Source organism: Gasterosteus aculeatus, chromosome 7, assembly GCF_964276395.1.
Source record: "Gasterosteus aculeatus chromosome 7, fGasAcu3.hap1.1, whole genome shotgun sequence".
NCBI classification, from domain to species: Eukaryota; Metazoa; Chordata; class Actinopteri; order Perciformes; family Gasterosteidae; genus Gasterosteus; species Gasterosteus aculeatus.
This window is the reverse complement of record NC_135694.1, coordinates 15,258,778-15,280,292: the sequence shown is the minus strand read 5'-3', so window position 1 is coordinate 15,280,292 and position 21,515 is coordinate 15,258,778. Positions and strand designations below refer to the sequence as shown.

General features: G+C 42.1%; 2 protein-coding genes across 13 annotated transcripts in view; both read left to right on the top strand.

Annotated features, from left to right (window-relative positions):
- The window catches only part of LOC120822319 (homeobox protein PKNOX2), an 85,391-nt gene extending 76,873 nt beyond the window's left edge, over nt 1-8,518 (top strand). For all 8 annotated transcript variants that reach the window (XM_040181907.2, XM_040181910.2, XM_078107344.1 and 5 more), the window contains 4 exons: nt 4,228-4,347; nt 4,448-4,524; nt 4,945-5,117; nt 6,006-8,518. In XM_040181907.2, the coding sequence (XP_040037841.1) occupies nt 4,228-4,347; nt 4,448-4,524; nt 4,945-5,117; nt 6,006-6,283 (648 nt within the window). In that variant the 3' untranslated portion in view covers nt 6,284-8,518. The remainder of the gene's footprint in view (nt 1-4,227; nt 4,348-4,447; nt 4,525-4,944; nt 5,118-6,005) is intronic.
- Nucleotides 8,519-12,540: 4,022 nt separating this feature from the next.
- LOC120822976 (pannexin-3) lies at nt 12,541-19,446 on the top strand. Of its 5 annotated transcripts, none has more exons than XM_040182991.2 (6): nt 12,541-12,802; nt 13,002-13,223; nt 16,110-16,252; nt 17,091-17,305; nt 17,620-18,371; nt 18,775-19,446. In XM_040182991.2, exons 2-6 carry the CDS (start codon nt 13,040-13,042, stop codon nt 18,831-18,833), a joined length of 1,353 nt encoding a protein of 450 aa, XP_040038925.1. In that variant the 5' UTR covers nt 12,541-12,802; nt 13,002-13,039; the 3' UTR covers nt 18,834-19,446. The 5 variants fall into 5 exon arrangements, with proteins under 5 accessions (XP_040038925.1, XP_040038922.1, XP_077963475.1 ...); XM_078107349.1 differs by having other exon boundaries at nt 12,671-12,802; nt 13,031-13,223; XM_040182988.2 differs by lacking the exon at nt 18,775-19,446 and having other exon boundaries at nt 12,662-12,802; nt 17,620-18,598.
- Nucleotides 19,447-21,515: the final 2,069 nt, after the last annotated feature.

The window sequence follows — 21,515 nt, the reverse complement described above, 5'->3', positions numbered from 1 at the left end:
CATCCCTTACCTATAGCTACTGATGGTAAACTGACTGACAGTATGCACATGGTCCTTTTGCTGTTTAATGGTTAAAACATTGAATTAAGACCAATTTGCTTCACGTGAGCACTGTGCTCTGTCTCCATCTCCACTTTCACATAAAAGCTTTGAAAGCTTCTGAGCCCCACAGACCCAAATTAATGCGGTAAATTCACTCGACACACCCTCGGATTTAACTCGGTTGAATTTTAGTTTCCCTATATGCTGATATTCATGGTAAACGCAGTGTAAAAAGATTAACCTGAGGCAAAGCTATTTAATCAGTGATTAAATTGCACACAGTAACACACAGTTTGTGTTTAGGACATTTCTTGTAATGGTTACTGGTACCGATGCACGCTGGAACCCAAAAATACAATTCGACACAGATTGACAAGACACGTAGGCAGGGAAGCCTTGGTCAAAAAACAGTCTCTGTCAGAACAAACGTATATCAGGCTAGTAGGGACACACTGGCGATAACATAAGACAATCTGGGAGGGACCAATAGAAAGTGACGGGCTTTAATGGTGAGTGGCTGATGAGGGGATGTGCTGCAGGTGAGCTGGCCAAGGAGAACCAGGTGAGGGTAATGAGCCGATGATGTGGGAGGATCTCAAACGACAGGAGAGGTAGAAAACATACAGATGAGATGAAAACAAACTAGGATGTAGACGAATGTATGACATCTTTAACTCAGACATTTTTACAATTAAAAAAAAATATAAAATGTTCTACACAAGTAGCTCAAAAAGCTAATACCTAAATATTTGAGGTCCTATAAAAACAGTTTTCTCAATAATCCCAGACAATGTCGTGTGTGTGTGTGTGTGTGTGTGTGTGTGTGTGTGTGTGTGTGTGTGTGTGTGTGTGTGTGTGTGTGTGTGTTCAGGACATCTCTGACTCCACCCTAGGTAAATTGCAAACTTCGATGAAAAGCTAACTTATTCATAAAGATACTTTTTATTCAAATCACAGTGAGGCATTGTTTCAAAACATCGTCCATAATAGCGATGAAGGCTGCAAGAAGTAGCTGGAGGAAGCTACTTAGAGTACATGTTATGCCTTAGTTGAGCTAAGCTTCATGGTTAAAGGCCCAAAGAAAGGCTGTTGATAACTTAGAGCTACAACGGTTTCACTGAAATTGTGATTAAACATTACCAGTAGAGAACCATTTTGCCTCATACAATCCTCTCTCTTTTGTTTATTTTAAATTGGTCCCTCTGTTTTATTAAAGCAATAAAGAGGCTGTACTTCATCGTCCAGTAATGTAACAGTTTGGGGGTGTTGTTCGGCAACCCACAAACTGTTACATTATTGAAGATAAAGTACTGCCCCAAGTACCTTATCGCTTTTATAATACGGTTACCAGTGAAATTATAAATAGTAAGTAAATAGCTGCATTTCAGCACAAAATAGTTGTGGCCACCAAACGGTGTGTATCTCATTTCAGTAATCTAGAGAAAAAATAGTCCCTGTACGTGCGTGTAAACAGCATTGGATCCTGCACCATCTCATTCATTCACATCACTCATGACATCCACCTTAATTGTCCTGTTTATGGAATTTCTGTTTTTTTTCCGGCAATCGTCCCCGAGCTACAAGCTAAAATGTCAACGGTCGCGCAAAAGCTAACCGCTACTTTGAGTGCGCTGTGAAACAGAACGCTCAGATCAATGTGAACAGCAACTGTACATTATCCTCAATAATGCATCCCCGGTTACTTGCTCTCAACCAATCACAACGCTGGATTTCATCTACACGTATTGTAATCAGAATTATGAGTCAGTTAATTTGATACGTACTTGTCTGTACTAATTAAGTTGAGCTCATAACATTTAGGCCACATTTACACATAGCCGGGTATTTACAGAAACAAATATTTCTGCCCCTCCGTTTTCAAAAATAACGTCGTACACACAAGGTCGTTTTCAAAAAAGTTTCTGTTTATATGAACCCGCATAAATACGGCCCCGGGCGCCATCATAACTATGCCAAACTTGTAGTCGGCAGTGTAACGAGAAGGATAAAGACATGCAATCCAATCAGAATTCTCAAAACCAACAACAACTACGAAAAACACAATCAAACTAACCGTAAACATAGGACACTCACATGAAGTGAAGCATTTTTAGTCGCATACTGTGACGTTTGACAACCTAAAACTCTGTTTGACCTAGTTCACACGCAAACAAAAAAAAAAGAGTTTTCAGAAATCTCCACTTTGGCTGGAGTTTTTAGAAATGATCGTGATAAAACCTCAGTTTTTGTGTAAATGAAAGGCCAAAACGCATGAAAGTATATGCGTTTTCCCATCGTGTAAGCGGGGTCTGAGATGTGCTGCTTGTACTGGGAAGTTTTAGTGAGGACAGTACGATACTAGGTAGAACATGGACTTACTATAAACTAGTCCTTTAAACACAACCACTGGTTGAGTGGATGTCAAGAATGATATTTTATAATTACTTGATTTTTTTAGTTCAAAACATCAAACGCATGCATGAGTCATGTGAAAATCACAATACTAAGTGGATTTAGAGTATCACCGGTGCGTCTCGCCTTTTCTGGCCTTGGCAGTCTCCACACTAGCTTATAGATACATACAGTGATCCTGATGCAGCATCAGTTTCAGGCAGGTCATTCTGTGCTTGAAAGTCAGAAGAGGCCTCGGTGAATAGTCCCAACCCGGCTGAGGTAGAGGGCTACATGTCGGCTGGGAATTGAAAACAACCCTGTTGCTACTTTGCCGACAAGCTCTGAGTAATCACACTCTCAAGCTTTGTGCCACCAATTAATTCAACTTTGCTTTCCCCCGCAACACACGCACTCTCAGGGCTGGGGGGTATAAGAGTGTTATCCACATCACAGCCAGCAGCAGCTGTAATGACTGTTGTTCTGTGTGGGGAGCATGAGAGGGAGACGTTAGTGTGTGAATGTATGTTTTTATGGCCCTTGTGTGTGCATGGGTTAAAGTGGGGCCTGCATGTTGTTGGCTGCATATAGGTTTGTCATTTATCTCTAAAATATCAAGGATTATTTCCATTACTACACTCTACATTTTGTATTCTTCCTGGTTTTTGTCCTCCATTTGAATGCAAATTAAATGTTCAAACAGTATGCTCCCCTCTGTGTGTGTTTTAGCATCCACAAAATGGAGGCTTTTAAAAGAAATCAAACAAAAATCTCAGTTACATGGCACAATTATAATGTTGGACTAACACAAGTATTACATTTGAACAACTATGCATGCAGTCATATGCACTGAGCAATGTGAATTGGTACATATTCATTGATAGAAATAGAAGATAGAAGATCAAAGAAGAGAGGGCTAATTGTGTTGTGATTTTTTTATTTATATTAATCCACACTCCAGTGAGTATTGGTGGCAGCGCAATGGTGCATGTGGGATTGAGTCAAAATAGAGTCAAAGTAAGCAGTGTGTGTGGAACCCGATGGCACTGAGGGCAAAAGAGATAACAGGCGATTATAAATTTTGCTTCCTAAATACAGATTTCTTGATAAGAAACATGTTTTCCTTTCTTTTCAGTTATTTCCCCACCCTAACTCTTATTTAATATTGACTCTTTACTAGAACACCCACATAATGTACAAACCATGAGTGCAACCATAGAACCACTGATCTCAGCCCTAAATGTCCCCACAGTGTACTACGAAGTCGGTCCTCACAAGTATGGCTCAGCCAGACCCAAACATATGGTCTCACACACATCCATAAATGCATGGCAGGCTGTCAAACACTGTCAATACTCTAAGAGCTTCACGTCCTTCAGCACTTTCACTCCAAACAATAACCCAGAATAAGGATTTCTCACTGAACACCAAGACAAGCTTAGCTCAATACAAATAAAAAATAAAGACAAAAACAGTCACACTTTGTACCAGTAGGTCACTAATTCAACACCAAAGGGGGAAATGTAAACTTTGCACCAAAGCCTCGCCTCTACGCTCCTTATCGAAGCACCAAAAGGACAAATGACCCTCTTGTGTTTCAACACAGCGAAGGGCGCTGCTTTAAGTGTTATTACTCAAATTCAGTTTCCATGGTGACTCTTGAGGAGGTGTTTGTGCCCTTGCCACTGAAAGAAATAGATAATTGGTAGTCTCCCTTTGTTTCCATGGCAACAATAAGTAAGACATATCATCCACTCTCTTTTCTTCTCTTCTCCTCCTGTGTTTATTGTTAAGGTCAACTTGGACCTGTCGTCCCTGTTGGACAGCGAGGACAAGAAGTCCAAGAATAAGAGGGGTGTCCTGCCAAAACACGCAACCAACATCATGCGCTCCTGGCTCTTTCAACATCTCATGGTGAGGCAAAGTGTGTGTCTGAGATGGTCATCGCTTTGGCTTGTTCAAAGCAAATGTGAAGTGCTTTGACAACTCAGACCCTGTATCTTCCTTCTTTCAGCACCCATACCCAACAGAAGATGAGAAAAGGCAGATTGCTGCACAAACTAATCTAACGCTTTTACAAGTGAACAACTGGTAAGATGCCACAAAGTCCTCGTGTAGGTAGAAAGAGAGACACTGCTTTCTGTTATTGTAATTATATATGTGGAGTGGAGGAGTTACTTTTACTTGAATGTGCTGTAACTTTTCAGCATATTGGTGACACTGTACTGCCATCTCCTGGTTGTATACACCAAGTACACCTTAGACCAAATTGTGCTATGTGGAACTCTTTGATATTTTGGTTCACAAGGGAAAAAGATAAGAAATTTATTGTTAAAAAAAAAGGTGCAGACTTCGATTTCAATCGTTTCATCCATTGAATACAATGGATGATATTTGTTAAATGTTATTTTCTGGTGTAAATATATTGGAATTGTGTGTTTTTTCATTTAAATCACTGATGAAAGCACTGTATTTAAGTACGGGAGAAAACCTTGACCTGTTCTTGCTCAGGTTCATCAATGCTCGCCGGCGTATCCTCCAACCCATGTTGGACGCCAGTAACCCGGACCCGGCTCCTAAAGCCAAGAAGATGAAGTCCCAGCACCGTCCGACACAGCGCTTCTGGCCCGACTCCATCGTGGCTGGAGTACTGCAGACGCACAGATCAGGAAACAACTCAGACAGTAAGACAATTCTAACTTTTCCCAGAAAATAAAAATTGTTCTCAATTCAAACTCTGTATGTTTGAAATGTTCCCACTAGATTTCAGATCACTTTCATTTATGTGAGAAGACAGGAATTTATGATCTGATATTTTTGCATCGAAGCTGTGTAAGGCAGAGCAGAGCAATACGAGGATATTCTGGAAGGGGAAGATCTGAATAATTAGTTGGGTGTCACAAGGACGGACTCAAATGTAAGTACAACGATTGGTAGCGTTTTAAGGAGGTTTATTGGGAAACCAGGCTGGATGGGGGTGATGGTGAATTGGGGGGTGGGCGGCAGGCAAACATGCCAGAACAGTAATAATAGATACAGAAAAAAGGACTACACGCTATATATTTCATAGGCTTAGCTTATGAGTGTATGAGAGCATGAGTGGGTAGACACACTGCAGGAATGAGGCGCTGATCAATGGCAGCTGTGTGAGCTGAGGGAGGTGATTAGCCAATTACAGGGAGGTGTGACGGTATGTATACAAAACACGAAAACATGAGGCACTGAAATACACTTAAGTAAGCACAAGGACGATAAGGCCGTGACATAATGAAGCCATACGTAGAGAGCAGTGGAGGATTGTAAAATTGTAACTTAAAAAAAACCTTTGAGACTTTCTGGGGCTGGCGGGGTGCCGCTTGAGGCAGCACTCTATATAATGGTAGGGGAACGCTTTTATATCAAAATTGAGACGCTCTAACTTCGGTTTCACTGGGACTTACCGTTATTAAAATGGCTTCCCTGGGCCACCGTACCCCAGATGCTTGACAGCAACTACAGTAAAGAAGGAAGCAGGGATGGATGTGGAGGCAATTGATTTCATCAGTCAGTTTTTATGACTCTTCTCCCCTCAGACCCGCTGAGTATGGACAGCCTTCAGTCACTGTCTTCGGACTCGGCCACCCTGGCTATGCAGCAGGCCATGCTGGGAGCCGACGACTCCATGGACGGCACAGAGGACGAGGATGAAGAGGAGGACGAGGAGGAGGAGGAAGAAGAGGAGGAGGGGATGGAGGAGGAAGAGGAGGATGAGGGAGAGGAGGAAAATGACAGCGTGAGGCTAATATCTGGCAGGGGGGCAGTAAGAGAAAGGAGAGATCTGTGCATGGAGCACAGGGAGGAACTTGGGTAGATGACAAGAGAAAAAGACCACAGGAGGAGAAAGGAGAGATCTGTGCATGGAGCACAGAGAGGAACTTGGGTTGATGACAAGAGAAAAAGACCACATGAACTTAGCACAGCCTCATTCAAACTGAACTAGGACAGCTCTAATGCTAAGTCACTTGAGACGATCTGAGGACATACAAGGCTTTCTCCAAATCCATCAGAGACTGTGACCCTAATCAAACACTACGACCATCGTGATACGGATTGCGGAAGACTGATGTGACTTCCATGATGAATATGTGTGGTTTCATTTAACTAGTGAATGTTCTTATGCAGTGAGCTCTCAAAATATTTGGATAGTAGCACATTTTTTTACTCTATAGCATCTGTTATTTATGGACAGAAATGGCACAGGAACGCAGAAGTTGAAGAGATGGCTGCCAGTTTTAAATTGAGACGTTTATCTTAGCAGAAGCTTGGTGCTTTCAGTATAAAATAACAGTACAGTAAACAAGTAGTTTTGAATGCATTTTACTGTAAACTGAAAAGGGAGCAATAGAATGAGGAATGCAGTGTGATTTATGACATTATGTTCATGTATGTTTTATTGTAATTGAAAATTATCTTTTCAAATATCATGACACTGTAAAATGATTGAAGTTCAATTTTCAACCAACAGTAACTGCAGTTTCTCTCATTTTGCTTCCTAAAATAAGAGCGAAAAAAACCTCTGCAGTAGTGTGTTGTCTTCCACTGCTGTCACGTCATTCATGCCTTTTCAATGATCCATAGGTTCTCAGGTCGCTACGTTTCTTCTTCTTGAGCAAATCAGTTGACTGATGGCTCCAGCAAACCTTTTTAGAGCATGACTTTTAAACAATCGTAGTTCATTTTATTTCTTCTCAAGTGCAAATAAAAAAAGAGAAAAAAACCTTGAAGCCGGTGTATACTGGCTACACTTATAGCATGTACATCGGATTTCTCACATGTTTGCATTCTGATGTTGAAAGTGTGCATATTTATTCTTTTTTTGCATGGCCTCAGATGGTAGCTCAATGAACAACGAGACAATGGCAGTTGGTTCTGAACAGACAAAGGTCATGTTACTGTGACCCTAGGTTTGTAAGCACAGGGGGAAGCCCTTTGCTGGACTCTATGGGAAATACTACTCTCCAATCTCTAGCATCCTTTTGCCCATTGAAGATTTGCAGCCCAATCATGGCGTGTTTGCTGATATATATACGGACCACATAGTATGTGATTTCTTCCTGCTATCAGTGTATGAGCGACAGGGATCATTGGTAGAGGGCTTCACCTGTGAAAATTGAACTAGGGTTAGAATATGGTAACATTTGCCATGCCGCGACATAACATCAACCAAATCAATGACCAAAGTTTAGTCTTTATGACTTCTTCTTTGCTGAACCAGCAATGAAAGGCCCACCCAACCCAAGTAGTACACACCTGCGTAGAGATATGTCCCAACCCTGTTAGGGTCCAACGGACAGTGAGTAGTCATTCGACAGCCAGCTCACCACCTTCACTGATTATAAAGGAGCCTGAGGACATGACTGAGTATCCACTCATTTGGCAGGCCCATCCTGATAGGCCTCAGTGGGCAGAGGGTAGTATTACCCACACACTCCAGAACGGGGCAGACCCCTGTCTTGCAAAGCTTTTGAATAAGGCTGTTTTATCAGCCAGTGGCCATGCACATATTTGACTTCAGCCAAAGCAAAGTTATTTTAAGGGAGCGGTCTTTTTTTACCTTGGCTAAAACTGGCACAAAATAACAATCTACAAACTGTCTCACCCCCATAGCCACACAAAGAGAAATCACAGACAAGGCCAGCGACGATGGAACCCCCAACCGACAAAGCCAACTGTTTGAACTTTAAAAAAAAAAGACGACAGCGAGAATGAGAGCAAAAACTCAGCAGTAATGTCTTTCAATTTTAGGTTAAGGATTTTGAAAAAACTGTGAAACTATTTCAGCTTTGTTTTGTACTAGAACACACAAATGGAGTCGCTTGTTTGTAATGTGAAGGCAGAAAAAGAGAAAAACATTAACGTATTGAAAGTTCTGATTGTTCATTGTGGAATATTTTATTCATTAATTCTTTTCTCTTTTACTTAAAAAAAAGGATCTTCCAGAGCAAGTGACAGACACGAGGGAGTATTTCTATTTTATTTGTGCACTTGTCATAATCTATTCTGTTTCAATAGACCCATTTTAATAATTAAAACATGTTGTGACTTTGACTGTCATATGAAGGTTCTGCTTAGGCTGAGCAAACCCATCTAGGGGCAAAGATTCCCAAACAGGAGATAAGCGGTTTGATTCATGAGATAAAGTTGATGATATGATAATGTCCAAGACAGGATCTTAACAGAGCGAGCTGCATGTTCGTGGGACATTTCTTCACCGGCTTCATTGCAAACTTGTCACGGGAGTTGCGTGGGGAAAAAGGCAGGACTCAAACGCAGAGTTTTCAGGAAACAAAAGGGACTTTAATAGTCAAAAGGTTTTCAAAAGCAAAAGGCAAGAACAGAGACAGGAACCAGGACGTGGACAGGGACTTGGACTTCCATACATTGAACAATGATGCGACAAGTGACAAACATGGCTTAAATACACTAGGGAGGTGCAGGTGATTGGACACAGGTGGAAACAATCATGACATGACAGACACAGAGGATACAGGATAAGGCAGGAAGTGACATGACCCAGGGAGAACAGAGGCAAGAAACTACAAAATAAAACCAGACATTAACCCAAACCCTGACAAAACTATTCTCGATCATAGTGTTAGTAGTCTAAATATTGGTTTAGCTTCCCTCATTTTCCTGTCCCACGTGTTGTCTCCCACCCACTGGTGTTTAATATAGGCTGTAATTTTAAGTTGCTTGAGACTCCCTTCCAAATGTTCCCCCTCCTCCCAGAGCCAAACAAGGCTCTCTCCACCACAGGGTTTCAGCTGCTGAGATGTGAGACTCCTCCTGGAGTTAAATGGAAATTCCTCCCGGGTCGGTTTACCAATATTGTATTGTCATTTATTGTTATTCACCCGGCGTGTATAATGGCATCCTTGCTCCCCACCCCTTTTACCCATCTCCAAAAGTCAGTTTTTAATTGCAGCATCACTTATTAAAGATCTGCTATTGTCTACCTATGCTGCTTTTCTCCTTCTTCAGTTGGACTCTGAAGTAATATAAATTATGGAATAAAAGCAGCATGAGGCCATCAGTGGTACATTAACATGAGAGACCAACACCTTTAATGTATTCAGTAAGTTGTTTGATGGTATGGGCATGGCAACATTTCTTCTAGAAATGTTTCACACAAGAGGAAAGTAGGCAGTGACCTTGGCTGGACAGAAAGAACAGAGCAAGTAGAATACAATACCAAATATAATGTATCCAATACAATAGTATAAGGTAGGCATTTTATTTACTGTGCAGCAACATAATATAAACCAAAAAGCTGCTCATTAATCATTAAATGTGTTTTATTTAATTAGTCATGTTGTTTGGGTACAGTGTGGATCAATTTAAACCAGCGAGGTTCACTATATATTTAATAATGCAAGAATGTTCAGCAAGATTTGTTTGAGGTGTATGCTTATATATAGATATACACACACACACACACACACACACACACACACACACACACACACACACACACACACACACAAGCACACACATTTTATATATTTTGTGGAGCAAATGGAGACAGAACCTGCAGCCGGGACACCACTAATGGCGTCCTGCGTGAAACCATATGTCAGAAAACCATTCATAATTTATTCTTAGTAAGAGAGCAGTTTTGATACGGTTGTTTTTTTCTCTATTTGAAACTGCAATGATAATCCATGTGAAAAGGCATATCTGGAAGTTTAATTGAATATGTGGTTTACTTCTATTGTTATCTTTTATGAAAAAGGGTTTTAAGCGGAGGTTGTCGTCATCGGTCGTACTCACTGTTGGAATGAGATGAAGAGGATTTCTGTGACCTAGAAATCTATCTCAAGGCTCCATCTTAAAGGAAATCTTAAAATACATCTTGAGTTGTGATGGTTGAAGAGATATGTTAAGCAAGCTTCATCTAAAACACCCAGAATTATCCTCTGACTTCATTTCAAACCATCGCAGGACTCAAGTGCATACAAAGATAAAAATGGGACTGTTCTTCTCGTGTTCATACATTGTAATTATTTAAGATGAGAAAAGCTTCTCCCCTTCACCTTGTGTGTTCCATTCATCCATCTTCAGCCGCTTATCCAGGGTCGGGTCGCGGGGGCAACAGCTCCAGCAGGGGACCCCAAACTTCCCTTTCACGGCCCACATCTACCAGCTCTGACTGGGGGATCCCAAGGCGTTCCCAGACCAGTGCCCAGGGGGGCATCCTCACCAGATGCTCAAACCACCTCAACTGGCTCCTTTCGACGCAACGGAGCAGCGGCTCTACTCCGAGCTCCTCACCAATGGCTGAGCCTTGTGTGTTGAGCATTGTAAATTTGTTAAATTTGTTAAATTTTTTTAAATTGTAAATCACCTTAGTATTACTTGTGTTTTTATCCAATTTGAATGCTCTAAAAGGTGATTTGCTTCACAAGGGCCAACAGCTACTGTTGTTGATCCAAAGCGACTTACATTGCATTTACAACCCATGGCTTTTTACATTTTTGCCTGGGGAAGCAATCAGGGGTTATGTGTCTTGCTCAGGGTCACTTCGATATGGGACATGGAGCAGCCGGGGCTCGAACCGCCAAACATGCGGTTCTCTTCACACCCTCTCTACCCCTGCGCCACATCGAACCCCCTATAATTTAACACTGTAATGCTCATCCGACGGAAATCCTAAAATGTGGCAGCTTCACAAAACGATGGGTGCTTTGACTTACTGAACGTCGTCACTTAACTGACAACCACTCCAAGGAAAAGATGTGTAATATTTTTAATTCCTCTTGCCTTGACTCGTTTGCTGGCATCTCACTTGGGTGGGACCAAGACGTGATGAGAGGAGGTGAGCAATGGAATTAAGGTGGTTCAAACGGGGAGGGGAGAAAGACCTGCGCCTCATCATGAGCTGTAAGTAAAAAGTGGAAGAAGTTACCATCATCAATTAGTTTGTGGGCCACCATTAAGAAGCCTTTGGCTCAGCATTTTGGCCATTGCAATCAGGTACCACGAGAGACCCAAGAGGCCGGAACTCAAAAACAATAAGTAAGACATTTGTGGTTGAACAATATTTTACAATAAATGTTTTTATAGTGGATACACATCGTAATTAAGGTTTTAAGACCAAAACACATTAAACATTCCAGATCAGAAAACATCGCAGTAGAGGCCTGTCAATCACAATATAGCCCCACGCTAAAGCCTACCCTGCTTTCTTGTCCAGCAAACTTTGTTAAAGTTAATTTAATCAGGTTTATCTCGTGATTTCCTGTTTTATTTTGAAAGTTAACCGTCCTCTTGTTTCAGACAACATGACCCTTCCTCCTGTGTGCCGTCCGATTGCCCCCCTGATTGTTTCCACCTTTGCCCTTAGCCTGTGTGTGTATATACTGTCAGAGTCTCCCTTTGTCCTGTGCCAGTTTGTCTTGTCCCATGTGGAAGAGAACCTGCCAGCACCCATTTTGTTTGCAAAGTCCTTCTATCTTGTTTGAACCCACTTTAGGCTCTTTCTTTTTTTGCCCTTTTGCCATTCCCAGGTCTTGTTAATTTTGTACTTTGTTCAAGCTCTATTTCTGTTGGTTATTTTTAGGTTGACTTTTGTAAATAAACTTTGATTTTTGAACCTTGTCTCAAGAGTCATGCATCTGGGTTCAGGGCCAATGTCCGGGCGTGACATTTCTGGTCCATTTGACGCTCAACATTTTGCTTTGAGCATTCAGAAAATGATGTAGTTCTTTTCAAACCTTGTGTTTCTTTGAGACGCTATACAACACAAAACGTGTAACACTGAACTGAACCGTGGCTCTCCTTAGCTTTTATACACCCCAAGTACAACACAGATCCCATTCACACACTAGCCAAATGCTTGTTCAGTCCTGTTGGATCCGATTAATCAATTTTTAGATGTTTTTTCCTCTATAACACATACAGTATACTGCAGTGAGCAGAAACATGACTATCCCTATTGCATGGTACAGTATCTCAGCCAGGAGTCGCTCGGAGGCTGTAATCCAGTAAAAATAGTCTCTAAATGACAGAGGCTGAAAAAGCCACTAGTGTGGTTTACTTGTTTGAAGTGGACCACAGCCACCGTGCTTCACAACAGGGCTAGACTAGAGAAACACACACACATGCTGAAGGTCTGCTGCAGTCTGTGCCATCTCAGCCCCTAGATGCTCCCAGATGTCCTCCCTGTAATTAGAGTCAGACCCGGGTCGGCCCAGTCCAGCCCAGATTCAACCTCTCATTTACAGACGCCCTCCCTGAATACTTAAGGAGCTTTCCCACCCAGTGCTGGCTTTTAGAGTAAGTCGTTGGCTTATTTATAAAAGTATTACCAAAGAAAGCTGGAAGACTTACGGTAAGATGTCTTTAGCTTCCCTCATTTGCTCAGAATAATGTTAATTGCATTTCTAATTGCCTTTCCACCAATTTGGAAAATGTACTCTTGGTGTTTTCTTAATTGTAGATTCAGGTATTTCTGCTTGAATTTATCGCATATGGGAAAGGAAAGCAGTCTGATTTGTACTGAGATCGCGAAATATCTTCCTTTGTGTCAGGATATAAGCTGTTTTTTATCTCTGGGAAGGAGTTCAAAATGTCCATCGCCCAGGCGGCGGCCAAGGCCATACTATCTGATGCCCTGCTGCAGAGCAGCCCCGGGCTAAACCGGATCAGCCACCTGGAGCTGGAGCTTCCTTTAGACAAGGTCATCAAGTATGTGTCTGTCGGCCTTCCCCTGATGCTGGTGTCCATGGCCTTAGCTCGTGAGATCTCCCTGGGTGAGCATCTTCTTCTATGTATATATTTGTTAAACCTGTGAGGGATGGAGGGATTTTGTGTTTCAATGTCATTCAATTTATTATATTTCACTTGGTAAACTCCATTTCCTTTTTAGTTTAAGGAGAAATATGATACCTTGAAATTCCTTTAGCTCATTGTATTCATTCGTTCATTGTAACACATCGGTTTAGATGGAAATAATACGTTTAATGTCTATAACCAAAACATGGAATAATTTAATCATAGTAGTTGAAAAGAATGTGTGCACTTTCCCTGCATCTTTTGATTAAGGTGATTCTCAATCCGTACTCCTCCCTTTTTAATTTGGAGGAAACTAAATATTATATGCAATAACAGCGTGGTAATTACACAGCACTTTCCTTAACAGAATAAAGCAGGATGTAGAAAACACTTTAAACAACTGTTTATAAAAAAAGGGGAAGACATGGTGACTCAATTACAGGAAAACAAAAATAGGCACTTTATTGGACAGACAGTACATTAGCGGTGGGCAACTGAGCATAAGGATCATCTTTGCAGCTCCTTAACCATCCAACCATCCGCCAGCCAATCACAGGGCTAACACAGAGACATACAACCATTCACACTCACATTCATACAGCTACGGGCAATTTAAAGTCCCCAATTAACCTGATCCCCTGACCATGTCTTTAGACTGTGGGAGGAAGCCGAAGTACCCGGAGAGAACCCATGCAGACACGGGGAGAACATGCAGACTCCACACAAGGAAGGCCACTGGGCAGAGTTGAACCCAGGACCTTCTTGCTGTGAGGCAACAGTGCTAACCACCACGCCACCGTGACGCCCTCCCCTTAACCATGCTGGACCAATTTAAAAAGTTGTTGTCCGCATTCGTCACGTCGACCAAAAAACATGAGCATTTGTGTTCAGGTCAAAATTCACCCTTTAAATCATCTTTCACGTAATACAGTGCATACCAAAGCTGCAAAAATGATGTGACAAAACAAAATCTCTGTAAACACAATCACAACCCCTCAACTAGTCCTTTGACTGTTCTGCTGTTGCCTAAAGTGTTTTAAACCAGAGAAATATTTGACATGTAACATGCAAGCAACCGGTCTGTCCTTTGGCATTCAAAGAACACAACATGCTCAGAATACACAGTATAGGTGACAATACTAAAGTATAAGTCGCTGAGGAGGCTGATTCCCTTGACTTTGAACTAAATGTCGTCTCTCTAGAGCTGGTCTGCAATCAGTCGGGTGCTCCTGATGCTAATTGCCATGGGGATGATTGAGAGTCGCATTCACTAACGCTGGCAGGCTGTAATTACATGGCAGTTCTTCTATGGAAGCCCCCCCCCCCGCCCCCGCTCGTTTGAGTCAAAGAGTGGATATGTTGATTAACAAGGGGGGGCATGATGGGGTAAGGCGGGGGTGCATGGTTCTACTGATAGATCTTGGCTGCCTTTCTGCTGGCTTGTTAGTTTCAAAACAGTGCTTGATTGCGCTGCTTTCTTGTTTACTTGCACCTGGAGTCTGAGCCAAGAATGCTTGTACGAAGCACAAAATGTAGAGACTATCTGCCTGTGTGAGTGGGAGGGTATATTTGGGCAGTGGCAGAAATGTAGGTTGCCTCACTTTGCCAAATGGCTAACAGGGGCTGGGAGTGAGGGGGGGAGAAAAGTCAAGATTTCATGAGATGGCATGTGCTGTTATTTTTTTTCTTTAGAATGAGTTGTCAATGCACTCACCCCCATACAGTGGGGAGAACAAGTATTTGACACACTGCCGATTTTGCAGGTTTATAATGCCATATGAAAAAAAACTTTAGTGATAGATTAAGTAAATTAATTTTCACTTTCACCTGCAGCATGCAAAAGAATATGCGACATAGCTGGCCATTAAGGGAACTACCCGATGGGCCATCATTGTTTGGAGTTCAAAAATACAAGCAACCTCTTCTTTTTTATATATCTAAGGCCAATATTAATGGCTCTGCTCTGTCACAATCCTCAATTGCGAAAATCTTTTTGGGTGTCACCATTAATCTGTTCAAATGCGGCTGCTTGATTGCACACATACTAGCACACACGCTATATCTGGACAGTTTGAGGTGGACTTTCAGGTTAAATTACATCCCCACAGTAAATTAGTGGCAGTGTGTTTCTACTTACAGAAAGCGGGGCAGTTGTGGTCTTGTAAAAAAATAAAATGTCTTCAAAGGGTCTGTATTATGTGGGGCACACCCTTAGTGTGTTCCCTCAAACCCTCTGCTTTAGGGTGGAGCACCGTTGGGAAATGACAGATGGGTGCATGGAGCATGGATCCAAGTGGTTGGACTACATGAGGTGAACTAAATATAAGGTGGAGCACAGCCAACTTTGGAATGGAGTTGGCCAGGGTTTTAAATGCCAGGTTGCCATTTTGAAACATATGATTTCTCCAGTGGAATTATGTTTCACTGAAAAGAAAAGGGCATGCAGACAATCACATGTCTCATAGTTGACCTTCAGTAGTGTGTGTGTGTGTGTGTGTGTGTGTGTGTGTGTGTGTGTAGCTACTTGTACAGACCAATTTGAATTCTAGACCTTGAGAGTGAAGACAGCTTTGGAAAGTGAAGCCTTTTTCCTCACTTTGGGACGTTTGAGGTTTCAGACTGGAGATTCTTTACTCTGATAAGAATTCATTTTAGGTTAGGGACAACTGACAGTTGGGATCTGATGTTAAGGTCAGTGCCAGGGGCTAGGAAATGCATCACAGCAATCATTTTTTCTCACAAAGACAGAAGAACTACGTTGTGGGTGTTCATGTGTATCAACTCAAGTGTTTAGCAACTTCTTAAATGCAATTTCATAAACCATTTCAGTGGATGTTATATTTCAAAATGTGTTCATTCATCAGGCCCACAGATCAGCTGCTTTCCTCCCGGCAACTTCTCCATCAAGCAGGCCAGCTACGTCGACACATACTGCTGGGACTCTCTCATGCATCATGAGTTTGACAGCAATGGGAACCTTGAGGAGCGCTCGCTCTGGGTACACAAAGTACGTTTTTGAGACTCTGATCAAGCTTATCCAACTTGTTATTCACACTTAGCTGACAAAGTTAAACTGCTAAAACACAGGTGTCAAGACCCGAATCCGGCACCGCGGGGGATCCAGTGCGGCCCACTTTGCTATTGTGAGGATTTGCTATTGTGAGGATTATAGAAAGACATAAATTGGATTTCTATAAAAGTAGCTGCTATTCCTAAAAAGTCCACTGGGGGTTGCACTCTGTGAGTGAGCGCATGAGACCAGGGGGACCAGGTCGTTCACCAACGCAGTGTCGGTAGATCCCTTCCATGAAACGTCAGGTCACCACGCATGCACGATCGCTTCTGACAAACGAGAGGCTCGGTTTTTTTTTTCATACAGATTCATTTTGGGCTCCCGGTATGCAGCGCTGTTGTTCTGTTTTGTTACCTACTGCTCGTAATTATTATACTGCCCGAGCCGGGGGGTAGATCACCATGACTTGGATTGAAAAGTTCAAACCAGCACAAACCTTGAGAGACGAAGAGGTGTGGGGACCCTGTGCGTTAGACCTTTTTGACCACGGCATTACTGCTCGCAGCAGCCCCGCTTGGAAATGACTATCCCTCCCGGATCATCCACGCACCAACCCCCCCTATGCTTTTGGTCTGGCCCACTTGTGGGCAGCATCTGCCCCAAACCTAAAATGAGTTTGACACCCCTGTGTCAGTTAAAAATGTTAAACCATTTTTCAAGTACATGCATTTTTGCCATAACCATTTACAAAGTATTTAGACTTTTCCAGGATGTTAAGTCATTGTTTAAAAGAGTCGTTTCATTCAACTTTTTCATCTCATTGATCATCCAGATGTTCCCATACTCTCTTCTGGCCATGGCAGTGTTGATGTACTTGCCAGCTCTAATCTGGCGCCAGCTTGTCATGCCCACGCTGGGTTCAGACCTGCTCTTCATAATTGATGAACTGGATAAGTCGTACAACCGCTCAATCCGAATGGCTCAGAGCATTCTCGACATGCGGCAGAACACTAAGAACCCCCTCACATTTCAGGCCGAACTGCAAAGGTAAGAGACCAACTGCTGGCTTATAGCACAATTATTGATTGCTTTGTCTTTTTTTAAAGAATATGCTTCCATTTCAAGTATTTTTCAGTAACCTAATATCAGGAAGCCTTGATTTTCCCGCTAAACTAGAATATGCTTTTTTCTCAATAGAGAAATTGGGTCACTGCAGTAGCAAATAAAAATATCTTGCTCAAAGGGTATACAGAAGTGAACTTGTTGACAGCTTTGACACTTATGTAGAGATGCTCCCAGCTGGGATTGATGAGCATAAAGAAGAACATGCTGCTAAGTTTCTCTTCCTTCTCCAATTGCAGGGCCAGGAAGAAGCAATACTTTGAGTACCCCCTTCTTGAGAGATACATGCAGTGCAAGCAAAACTCTTATTTCCTTGTCAGCATGCTTTTCTTGCGGGGCTTCCTCCTCTTGACCTTTATGACAGCTGCCTGTCTCTACCTGGCCTACTTCCACCTGTCTGCCTTCCTGCAGGACGAGTTCAGCTGCTTTGTCCGCACCGGCATGCTACGTGATCAGAATTGGGTTCCTGAACTGGTTCAGTGCAAAATGATTGGCCAGTTGGTTTTTCAGGTTATAAGCGTGGCAAACGGTGCAATCTACGTCCTGTTGGCTCCTATTGTCCTCTTCAGCCTGATTCGGCTCTTTGTCTGGGACACCACCTTTTTCTCTGTCTACGAGGTCCTCCCGGCCCTCAACCTCATCCATCACCGTAAACTCGGCTGCCCATTGAATGACCTCAATGTCCTCTTGCTCTTCCTGCATGCCAACATAGCCCACCTGATGTCCTATGGGAAGGTGAGGGCACTGTGCTCACTAGCGCCACCACAGGTTGGCAATACCACCGCAGCGCAGGGATTGAGTGCGATGCTGACCCAAGAGGAGATGGAAGAGCGTGAGGAGGCTGCGATGGAGCTGACAGAGGAGGTGGAGGAGGCCAAGGAGGAGGGGAAGCTTAACTTGGTGGATATCATGACTATTCTGGGAGCGGCGCAGGGAAGGGTAGTGAACTGCAGCGAGAAGAGGCCATTGGTGGAGGAGAATTTGAGTCTTGGTACCGTAACACTTATCTACTCACTAAAACGCTTTCTGCTTGTAGCTATTTTTACCTACATAATCTGGGATGTACAGAAAATGATTTAGTGACCTCCAAACTACATATACCGGCTTTGATAATAGCAAGTGCTTTGAATTTGAGATAGCATAACATAATTCTCTCTTAACTGAACACACAATTTGGGCTTGTCCACATGGACCTAAGAAACACTTCCAACTCTATTTAAACACCTTGCTAAATATTTCCCTTTATTTTGAACTATGTTGCCTCTGCTTTTCTTTGTTATTGAAGCCAGACTAAGCTGCCTACATTTCTAAAAGAGTGTTATGGAAGCACTAATGCAGAGGAGATAGGGCTAGGAAGTACCACAGATCTAACTGCCCTCTCTGTTTCTCTACAGAGCCAAACCACCAGGGGTACCATGAGTTGAAGGAGACTGCACCATTTAGTCATTACTAGGCCTCCTATGGACTGAATCGATGTGATATAAATGGAGAGGGGGGTTGGGTCACTCTCTATAGTAGTTTTTTAGTACTGTACAGTATCCACAGAGGCTGTGGACATCATTGAAGAGTTTATGTGATCTGATGACCAACAAAAAACTCTTTTAGAATGACAGGGCAAATTGTTCTGGCTGGAAATGTTATTATACAGTAAGTTTTACTGAGTCTTTGTCTCTCGTTTGTGTATTTATGGGAGCAGTGATGGTTAAAAGTCAAATGGGAGCATGTAAGTGAAAATAGCTGTTGTCACACAGTATAGCATTACCATTTACCAAATATATGTATCATTATGTAGGACTCTATCAAAGTTTACACATGTACAGTTTAGGTTTAGAAATCAATTTTCAGTAATACCTATAGATTCCATTGTCAGTGATGTACTGTTCATTAACTTAGAACATTGTTGAATTCAATTTGTTATTTGCCTCTTTTTACTGCTAATTATGTTAAGGGCGAATTAGGTTTTGTCTGTCTGTAACTTATCAAAAAGGTATATCCAATGTCATACTAAATCATCATTCATCATCATTATAAATAAATAATCACTGATGTTTTCCTCATCAACATTATCCAGCATCTTTGATACGATTTCTTTTCATTTCTGTAGTAGTCATTTTATTTAATTCAGTCAAACTGAATCATGCACATGAGGACAGCAGAGAATCAATGACATTTGAGGAGAGGTCTCCCTAGACACAATCAGAGACCCACTTCATCTCTATGCAAACGGGCCATGGGAAAGAAATATAGGTTGTAGATTTGTGCCACCAGGTGTTGCTGTTCAACCAAATGAGCCCTGAACGACCCGTGTGCAAAAACATTGAATTGCCCACGGATAAAGTACACTATTTAATGTAGTCAAAGACAAAGGCTGTCAAGATGCCAGCAAGGTAATGAGGGCCATTGGTGTACACGAGGAGTAGATAAAGTAGATCAGAGACTTACAATGTACAAGTGCCTGTTTTTGAAAATCCATTTACAAATAGTGGTTGTTTTCTTTTCAGAAATTCTGGTACATGTTCATTTAAAAATGTATATACTGTGATTTATAAATACGGTAGTGAAAAGACAGGGGGAAATTATTATAAAAATACTTTTTAACCTCTAGGATTTCCTCTATTTTATTATAACTGTTGGGTGTCCAAGCTCCTCCTGTAAAAAAAAATGCTGGTCTGATCCCATCATCCATCCGTAACACAGCTCAAACAGATGGTCATGATGAATATCTCAAACGTGGATTTTGAAGAGTAAACTTAATTCAGGGAGACACAGAACATTCTGCTGTTTGGGATGGTACTGTTGTGGGCTTTGCAATATATGGCTGGCTCTATCCACTTGAGGGCATCATTGAGTTATGCTGTAACCAGACGGTCAGCATTGATTTGATAGCTACAGTATTTGGATCCACATCACAAGAGGGGTCAGTGTTGATATTTATAATTCCTGTAATCAAAACAAAAGGGAAAGAAGTCTAATCCAAATTAGCCTTATCAGGCATTCAGCAGGTCCAGATTGCTCTGCCAGAGTCTCTAACAGCTTCTGCGCCACAGCCAATTTCCCAGTCAGTTTGTGTCAGAAGGCTGGTGTTTCCGCAATTGGATCACCGCTTTTTTTGAATTGAGAATTTTGCTGGAAATCTTCATCTGGTTCAGGGACGTCAGCAGGCCCCAACGTGTTGGACATGGTGCTCACACTTAAAGCACTGTCACGGCAATCCAAACAACGCTGATGCCCAATACCATTATCGGGTTTTAAGTGAGTCATGCAGCCCACAGTGTAACAGCATGCTCTGTCTAGGTTTTAAGTGAATACAGAGTTCGACAACTATCTGCTCGAAACTTCTCACTCATGTCTGCATGACAACTCCACGGATAGGAATGGATAAAACACCTGATGCAGAAGCTCTCCATGTTATGGTGCAAATTTGGGTACCGCTTTATATTAAGGTCCCTTTAATAACCATTAATTAGTAGGTAATAAGGCCCTTGTAAGTCCTTACAAGATGCTTATTCACATTCATAAGCCTATATAAGTGTTAATAATGGCATTATAATACAATAAATATCAGGCTATAACACATTTATAAGCATCTTTGCCATGCCTTTTATTAATCTTTTTTTGTTTGCTTATTGATATTAAAATATACTCTATACTTTATTGCTCATCTATTATAAGTTAACTATGCTTTTTGCAGCTACTGGATCTGAAGCGACAACAAGCCTTATTTAGGCTAATATATATATTTTTTACGTGTTAATTACTGGTTTAAGGCAGCCGGCGGCTGATAGCTTAAAGCCTGGTTTATGCTTCTGCGTTTTTAGAGCGACACCGACGCAAGACCCCCTTGCCCTTGCGTGCCTTTTCACACCTCCTTGCGTCCTTGCGTGTGTCGAGCCATTTTTCTAGGCTTGCGTTGCTTTCGACGCAAGCGACGCAAGCCTCCCGCAGCGCACAAGGCTGCGATTGGTCCGCTAACTACATCCTTTACGGAGTCTCACATTTCCGCTTTCATAGCCCGACACCCCCATTATTAAACGAAGAATATTTACGAGAGAACGGATCAGATTTAAGAACTTTTGTCGGAAGAAATGCGTAAATATGGCCGCTTATACAACCCGTAATTGGTGCGGGTTGGATT

Coding starts and splice junctions, on each gene's coding strand:
- LOC120822976 (XM_040182988.2), top strand. CDS start 13,040: ATGTCCATCGCCCAGGCGGCGGCCAAGGCCATACTATCTGATGCCCTG. Junction 13,224..16,109: donor AGCTCGTGAGATCTCCCTGG/GTGAGCATCTTC, acceptor TTCATTCATCAG/GCCCACAGATCAGCTGCTTT. Junction 16,253..17,090: donor GCTCGCTCTGGGTACACAAA/GTACGTTTTTGA, acceptor TTGATCATCCAG/ATGTTCCCATACTCTCTTCT.